Source organism: Mandrillus leucophaeus, unplaced genomic scaffold (genome assembly GCF_000951045.1).
Source record: "Mandrillus leucophaeus isolate KB7577 unplaced genomic scaffold, Mleu.le_1.0 Scaffold52, whole genome shotgun sequence".
NCBI lineage: Eukaryota > Metazoa > Chordata > Mammalia > Primates > Cercopithecidae > Mandrillus > Mandrillus leucophaeus.
In genome coordinates, this window is record NW_012105586.1 from 2,676,934 (window position 1) to 2,685,682 (window position 8,749).

General features: G+C 52.2%; 1 protein-coding gene across 5 annotated transcripts in view; it reads right to left on the minus strand.

Annotated features, from left to right (window-relative positions):
- The window catches only part of AGTRAP (angiotensin II receptor-associated protein), a 15,774-nt gene extending 9,550 nt beyond the window's left edge, over positions 1–6,224 (minus strand). For 2 of the 5 annotated variants that reach the window (XM_011996582.1, XM_011996585.1), the window contains exon 1: positions 6,080–6,184. In XM_011996582.1, the coding sequence (XP_011851972.1) occupies positions 6,080–6,106 (27 nt within the window). In that variant the 5' untranslated portion in view covers positions 6,107–6,184. Of the gene's footprint in view, positions 1–6,079 lie in introns of all 5 variants that reach the window. The other 3 variants (XM_011996586.1, XM_011996583.1, XM_011996584.1) reach the window with 3 other exon arrangements.
- Positions 6,225–8,749: the final 2,525 nt, after the last annotated feature.

Below are 8,749 nucleotides of genomic sequence, written 5' to 3' on the forward strand. Positions count from 1 at the left end.
CGGGCGAGGTGGCGGGCGCCTGTAGTCCCAGCTACTCGGGAGGCTGAGGCAGGAGAATGGCGTAAACCCGGGAGGCGGAGCTTGCAGTGAGCTGAGATCAAAAAAAAGGAGATCTCGAGACTCTGACCAGGCTGAGTAGTGTGTTTACAGAAGGCGAGCTCTAGAAGGAATCTTTGCCATCGCCTCACCTACCTGCGTCTACTATTGGGCACTCCCTACGTGCTAGGTGCCATTCTAAGTGCTTTCTGTATATAAAAGCACTAAATCCTCACAATCCTCTCAGGTCTTATTATCCCCATTTTACAGCTGAGAAAACTGAGGTTCAGAAGGAAGTCACTTGCCCAAGGTCACAGAGCAGGCCAATGGCAGAGCCAGGACTCAGACCCAGGCTGTGTTGTCCAGCCATCAGGCCTCTCCCCATTACAAAGATGGGGAAACTGAGGCGGGGAGGTATAGTTTTCCATGGATTTCAATTCCCAGGGGCTTGAAGTGATCAAATGGTGTTAAGTTTCTTAAACATTCAGTGTCACCCAGCATCACTGGCACCTGCTTTTCATCCACCCTGGGGAGTCAGAGGTGTGCAGAGCAGATTTGGAGCTGTGCTCTCAGGACTGACATCACTAACCAGGTACTCTGCCCTAGCAATGGAGGTGCAGTGAACCCTCATCCTGAAGGAAAGCTATAGCAAGCTAAAGGGCACCTAATTGAACAGCAGGGAGGCTGGGAGGGTGGGGAGGTCAGGGGCTTCTCTGAGGAAGGGATGGGGGAGGCAGAAGGGGAAGAAGAGCATTTTGAGCAGGAGGGACGGCACCCACAAAGGCTCTGTGGCAGAAGGGGGGCATAGAACTTTCTGGAAACTGAACAGAAGCCAGTGTGGCTGGAGTGGAAGGTGAGTGGAAGGAAGAGGAGGGAGGGACAGGAAGTTGGGGGCAGGCAGGGCTGGGCGTGAGGATGATTCTGATCTTATCTTCAGAGCTAACCGCTGTCTCCTCTGTCTGATAGTAAACCCTGGACCATAGACAGAAAGGAACTTGCTCAGGGCCACACCGCACAGTCAGCCACAGTTGTCCCAACATCTAGCTTTTAGACTTAAAGAAGACACCGAGGAAAGAGACAGAGGGGAGGTAGCTCCCATCGCCCTTTTCCTCCCCAAAATCGACACCTAACTCTTCGCACTCTGGGCTTGTTTTGGAAATGATCTTCATTTTCAATGCTCTGGCTCCTATGCCTAGACTGTGCGCACAAAAGGTCTTTAATAAATGGGCCCTGCAGAGCCCTGGATTATTCTGGAGAGAATGCAGTTAGCATGAAAGGCTGAGTCCCACGGGGGCCGCTGATCTGCAGGGCACCCCAAGGGTCACACTTACAACCTGTGAGATAAAGACCTCGTAGCGCTGGAAGGGCCTGTAGCACACAGTGGGCACCCAGCTGGGTCCACACCTCTGCCATCTCTGTTAGGGAAGAAAACAATGTAACCTGGAAATACTGCAGATCCTCAGAACACACACAGTCCCCGCTGTGTGACGTCACTTTGGTTTGATAAACATGAAGAAAGTTAGCACCATGTGCTTCTCTTAAGTCCCTGGGAAAAGAAATGTCCAGAAGCCTAAGCCTCCCCTGCCTCAGTTTCCTCATCTTTGTAACAGAAGAACACCCAGAGAGGCCTTAATGTGCAGGAAGGCTCCAGGGAGAAACTGAGCCAAACGGGCCCTGCCCTTCCTGGCAGCCCAGGGAAAGAGGGGCCAGTAACTGTGGGGACAAAAGCACTGTCTGCTCGCCCTGGGGGAGCTTCCTGGTAGCCAAAGAGACACAGGATTCTCAGGTACTGCCTGAAAGAGGAGCTGGAAGCAGGGGAGGGACCTGAGCTAAATGGGTGGCAGGGCCAGGACCTTTCCCAGCTGGGCAGGAAAGATGGACCTCAGCCCCTGGACTTTCACTACAGTGCTCAGCCCAGGGGAGGCCGCCCAGCTCTTTCCCAGACAGGGGTCAATGGGCCAAGGCAGCAGAGGGTCCCGGGATGCTAGGTTGGAACAGAAGACCTGGGTGCTGGTCCAGGCACCAAGGCCTCAGGCTCCCTTCTGCGAAATGGAGGCAGTACCCATTTGTCCCACGGGGTGCCTCAACTACCAGAGACAAGCATCTGTCTGGACGGTCACTGTAAGTATCCGTTTACTAACTGTTAAATACCTATGTGGGACAGGGATCCTGTATCGTCAACAAGAGCAGCAACTCCTGCTACTGACAAGCACCTGCCTGCCATGCGTCTAACCTGCACTGCACCTAACTCATGTCATCCGTGTAACTGTATGGGGTAGAACTGAGGCTCTGAGAGATTAAGTGGCCCATATTCATAAAGCTTACAAACAACGGAGCCCAGACACAAATGTTAGATTCGATCTATCCAGCCAGAGGTTTGTCCGTTTTATGAAACAGAGTCTTGCTCTGTCGCCCAGGCTGGAGTGCAGTGGTGCGATCTCAACTCACTGCAACCTCTGCCTCCCAGGTTCAAGTGATCCTCGGTGCCTCAGCCTCCTGAGTAGCTGGGACTACAGGCGAGCACCACCACACCTGGCTAATTTTTGTATTTTTAGTAGAGGTGAGGTTACATCATGTTGGCCAGGCTGGTCTCGAACTCCTGACCTCAAGTGATCCACCTGCCTGGGCCTCTCAAAGTGCTAGGATTACAGGCGTGAGCCACCATGCCTGGCCCAGCCTGAATTTGTGACCCTAATTCTAGACTACCTCCTGGACCATGGGATCCATCATCCTAGGAGGTAGGGACTGTATTTATCTTCTTTTTACAAGGAAGAAATTGATACTGAGAGAGTTCAGAAACCTACTTAAGGTCACACAGAAACCTACTCAAGACCTTGAATGCAGACCTGCCTGCCCGCAAAGCCTGTGCTCTGTCCACTGTGTTATACCGTCAGGATCTCGAAGAGCCGTAGAGGGCGGATGGAAATGAGGAAGTCTAACCTGGAGAAGGAAAGGTTGAAGAGAAACCAACGGGGCATGAAGACCAAGACTTCAACCCTTTGTTTGCCACTAGAGGACCCATGGCGGGGTAGGACTTCCCAGAAATGGAATATACTCCTACCAGTCCTGTGCAAACACTTGGTGGCCCGTTACATGCGCTAGTGAGATCCCCCAGGGTGGCCAAGGCCCTGGGACACCAGTCAGGGCTGCCACAGATGGGAGGCAGAGTCGTGCAGCGGTTAACTTCGTGGGTGCTGGAGGCAAACAGGTGGATCTGATCCTGGCTCCATGACTTTAGAACCTAATGACCTTGGGCAAGTCACCTGACCTCTCAGAACAGCTGTTTGCTCTTCTGTAAAGCAGGGCAATAATGCTTTCTTCAGTGTTGTTGTGTGGATCCACTGGTACAGGGAGGTGGAGAGGTAGAGAAAGCGCTCCACACAGTGCCTGTCAGGAAGTCAGCCCTGCATCCCTCATTACTGAGTTCATTATTGAGTTCTTAACCCTAATGCTACACTACCTGCTAGACCAAAGGATCCTCCTCCCAAGGTCCTCTTCCCACAAGACCTCTGAACCCAAGTCCAGTCCTTTCTAAGCTCATCACAGTGTCATTCTTTTTCTTTCTTTTTTTTTTTTTTGAGACGGAGTCTCGTTCTGTCGCCCAGGCTGGAGTACAGTGGCGCGATCTCAGCTCGCTGCAAGCTGTGCCTCCTGGGTTCATGCCATTCTCCCGCCTCAGCCACCCGAGTAGCTGGGACTACAGGTGCCCACCACCACACCCGGCTCATTTTGTTTTTGTATTTTCAGTAGAGACGGGGTTTCACCATGTTAGCCAGGATGGTCTTGATCTCCTGACCTCGTGATCCACCCACCTTGGCCTCCCAAAGTGCTGGGATTACAGGAGTGAGCCACCGCACCTGGCCCACAATGTCATTCTTGCATGGACAGGGCTTAGTCACCACACCTGGCCCACAATGTCATTCTTACATGGACAAGGCTCAGTCAGGGGCTGCCCTTTGTGCAAAGGGCCTGGGGCAGCTGTTTCTTCTCACCTGGCACCACTGCCCACTCTGGTTGAGCTGGGCAGAAACGGGCACTCAGCCCTTGCCCAAGGAATATACAAAATGAGGGAGCGCAGGCCGCAGGGAGCAGTTCCCCACCTCCTGAAGGGCTCTGATCTCAGAACATCCCCTAAGTGCCTGCAAGCAAGGAGTAAACGGCTGCTCTCTACAGGATGGCCAGGTTCAGCAAACAAAACTACAGAACACCCAGTTAATTCCCAATACGAGATCATGAATAATTTGTTAATATGTTCCACATACTGCCTGAGACTTACTCATACTAAAAAACTGTTCGTTGTTGACCTGAAATTCAAATTCACCTGGATCTCCTGTACCTGACCTGGCAACCCTGACCCCTCAGGGCCACCCAGCACTTAGTTGTCTCTGACTGGTAGCGGCTAACACCCTTGGAGATGGGGGATCTTGTTTGCCAAGTCAAGGGGAGGACCAGCCTTTTCATCCTGGCTGAGCTGCCCAGCATAGCTCATACTTGTGGATGCTCTTAGCCTGTCGGGCCTAAAAAGTTGCTCAAAAAAGCCCCTAAGAGACTAAGCCCTCCCAAAAGACAGAAACAGCCAAGGTTAAAGTCAGCCCTAACTAAGCTGGTACCCCAGAAAGGACCTGGCCCTGGAGTCTGAGCCCTATGGGTTCAAATCCTGATACTGCCACCTACTGCCTATGGGACCTTGGCAACTTACCCAGTCGAAGCTGAAGTTTGCTCATCTGTAAAAAGATAACCACATCAGCTTTCTCATAAGGCTGCCTTGATTATATAACCTGGTACACCACAGAAGCCCATAAATGAGAGCTCTATCCCTCCCACCGCCCTCACCTGATCCTCTCTCAATTATTTTAAGCAAATCCCTCATCAGAGAAAATGCAGTAGGTGTTAACCCCACATTGCCTGGAATACAGTAGGTACGGATACCAACAAACTTCGGTTGCTGTCACGTAAATTTCTTCCCAGCTGAATGTTCCACCCAAGCCCATTTCCCTGCTCCAGCCATGTCTCCCCACCACCGTTGACTGGAAGCTTCAGGAAGGTTTGCTGAAGCAAGTATGATTAAGAAGGGAAACGGGCCCATGGCAAGTCAGCACAGATGTTGTGTAATAATAAAGTGTATTAAGCCATTGTTTTGTAACCGTCTATCTCTCAGGTTCCTTTACTGCCAGACACCAACAGGGAGCTAAATGCTTCGTCACTTCTGAGTAAGAGGACATTCCTAGATATTGCCTCAAAGGAGGATGCACTAAGACCCAAAATGGCCGGTTTGGTCCAAGGTCCACACCTTCCTGACCAAAGCTAAAGCTCCTAGCCCCTCTCATGCAAACGGAGCCCAGACACAAGGGCGACGGTGCTGGGTGGGGAGAAAAAGAAGAACAGCCGCTGGCACCCAGACCCGGACTGAGCTCACGGCTTGGCTCGGGAAATGAAGACACCACAGGAAGCCCTGCAACGTTTTCCCCAGTGCACAAAGTTGGGGTTTTCTGCTTTTAAGTAATTTCTGTGGGAGTTTGTGCTTCTTCATTATGAAATAAGGGCGCTGGACGTGTAAATTTTATAAAACCAATTGCTTGGGAACATCAGATTTCCTGAACCCGACTTAGCAAATAAGGAGGTCCTGGGACGGTGCTGGGATCCGGGGGCAGGCCCAGTCCCTGACCCCGCGCGGGGAAGGTGAGCCGCCTCCAAGCCCCTCCCGCGCGCCTTCCTCCTCCTCCTCCAGGGGAATTCTGGGCATGCGGGCAACAGCAATCCTGGGACCAGCGCTGCCTGCTGGAGGGTCTGAGTCCGGGAAGGGGCGGCCCTTGCCCTCCCCTGCCAACTCCAACGGCCCCTCTGCGTCGCCCTGCTGGCCTGTGCCTGACTCACTCTCCCTGCTGTGGCCTGCCTGCCCACCTCCTTCTCGCGTGGGGTCTGTACCTTCCCTTCCTCCCATCCCTCTTTCCCCCAAACTCCCGGTCCTCCCACCTTCCTGGAAAATGCAAATGGCCCACCTCCTCCCGCAAAGGGGACCCCCCCATCCCCAGCCCGTTGCCACCTTCAGATTCACAGCAGGCAGCTCCATCTCGACCCAGGCCGAGGGCACCTGCGCGGCAGCCGCGGGGGCTCCTGGGCTCCGAACTCGGGGAACAAACTTGCCCGGCCCCGCCCCGCCCTTTGCGGCGACTCCAATCCCAGCGCCGCTCCGGACCACGTGAAGCGGGCTGGAGCGGGTCACGTGACCGCCGCTCGGTTGCTAGGAGACGGCGTCGGCAGGCGCGCCTTCCGCCAAGCTCCAGGCTCCCGCCACCGCCCAGGCAGTACCTGGGGGCCTCTGGCAAAAGTCGGAGTTTCTGTCGCCCAGGGCGTATCCTGCCTGGCTAATACTCCAGAAAGCGGGCTGTGGGGACTGCCTGCAGCCAGGACAACTGGGGACCGTCCAGGCGCAAAGTGCTGATGTGGCAACAGCTTGTGTCTCGTCCTTGGGGGCACCCTCTCTCCTTCCCACTTTCCTGTGTAAATGGGCTATTTAGGATACCTACCTCATATGATCCTTGTGAGAGTAAATGAGCTAACCGCTGTTGCTAAAGAAACGTTATTGGGACAGTTGTTAAACCAGTACTGTTCAAGACTTGCTGTAGGGTTATTGCCATGGAGTGAGAGTTTGGGCTCAACACTGAATACAACAAGGACCCAGGAGGGATTTATAGCTAAAGTGCAGAGTGAGGGAGCCAGGGATGGAAGATTCCTGGGAGGAGACATCAAGGAAGGGGGAGTTCTTGCTAACTTAGCAGGACTCTTGCTGAAACTGGTTTATGCAGGCTCAGGCCCAGCAAGGACAGGAAGACACAGAGGTCCAAAGTCAAGGCCTAGTCAAGCTGAGGACTCAGAGGAGCCTAACTACCGTTTGGTCTAGGAGAAAACAGTGCCTGGCACTTAGTAAATGGGCAGGACACACAAGCTATTGTTATTATCAACATAAGAGGAGGCTGGGCGCAGTGGCTTACCCCTGTTATCCCAGCACTTTGGGAGGCCAAGGCGGGTGGATCACTTGAACTCAGGAGTTTGAGACCAGCCTGGCCAACATGGTGAAACCCCATCTCTACTAAAAATACCAAAATTAACAGGGTATGGTGGTGCATACCTGTAGTCCCAGCTACTCAGGAGGCTGGGGCACGAGAATCGCTTGAACCGCGGAGGCTGCACGACACTGCACTCCAGCCTGCACGACAGGGTGAGACCTTGTCTGGGAAAAACAAACAAACAAACAAACAAAAAACAACACCTGAGGAGCCAAATTAGTGGGAGCCCACTTTAATCAGCATACCAAAAGTTTTAGAAAACTCTAGTTGAAAAACCATAAGAAATTCCTCCCCCGCCGGGCGCGGTGGCTCACGCCTGTAATCCCAGCACTTTGGGAGGCTGAGATGGGCGGATCACGAGGTCAGGAGATCGAGACCATCCTGGCTAACACACTGAAACCCCGTCTCTACTAAAAATACAAACAATTAGCCGGGCGAGGTGGCGGATGCCTGTAGTCCCAGCTACTCGGAGACTGAGGCGGGAGAATGGCGTGAACCCAGGGGGATGGAGCTTGTAGTGAGCCGAGGTCATGCCACTGCACTCCAGCCTGGGCGACAGAGCGAGACTCCGTCTCAAAAAAATTAAAAAAAAAAAAAAAAAAGAAATTCCTCCCCCAATTGTGCATGAGGAAAGAAAGGGTTGTCTCCTGCCTCGCCTGGCACCTCTCTTAAAGATTGTTGACCACAGCATCCCCCCACCCCAACAAGAACATTAATCCACACTACCTCCAGGTCCCTCCCTAACATCTACTTTCCTTTAGAGAACACCAGCTTTTGTTTAGTGTCACCTAGGTATGGACACCTTCAGGGTACACCTGAGCACTTGGTCTTGTTCCTAGGATGGGGGAAACCAGGTGAGAACCTACAAAACTGCCTGGGTGAGTCCTTAGATAATATCAAGTCCCATAGTCTCTCCAAATGCAAAGAAAGGGTTTCTCTGGATGGATAAGGAGAGTTTTGCAGGGCTGCAGGGCCCAGAGCCCTAACTTAATGCCCTCTTAGGAGGCACAGATGCCCCCAGTCTAGGGGGAAGGGCCATCCAACATCTGCCGTTGTAATGAGTGGGTAAATTAGAGATCAGCCAAATGGCTACATCCAGTTTGATTTAGGACTGGTTGCTATTATTATTAGTTCATTATTGGTAATTAATCATTGTTATCAGTAAAGTACTTAGAAGAGAGTAATTTCTCAGTAAGTGATCAATATTAGAATATTATGTTATTATTACTTATCTTTTTTTTGAGATGGAGTCTCGCTGTGTCACCGAGGCTGGAGTGCAGCGGTGTGAGCTCAGCTCACTGCAACCTCTGTCTCCCAGGTTCAAGCTTTTCTCCTGCCTCAGCCTCCTGAGTAGCTGGGATTACAGGCAAGTGCCACCATGCTCAGATGATTTTTGTATTTTTAGTAGAGATGGGGTTTTGCCATGTTGGCCAGGCTGATCTCAAACTTCTGACTTCAGGTGATCCGCCTGCCTCGGCCTCCCAAAGTGCTGGGATTTCAAGCGTGAGCCACAGTGCCTGACCTGATCAATTTCCTTCTAAAAAATATTTCTCATACACTCCAGATTCTAGAGGGATTTAATCCAAGCCTTTAGGTATATAATAAAATTGTGATCACTTTGTAAGGAGAAAATGAAAAACAGGCCG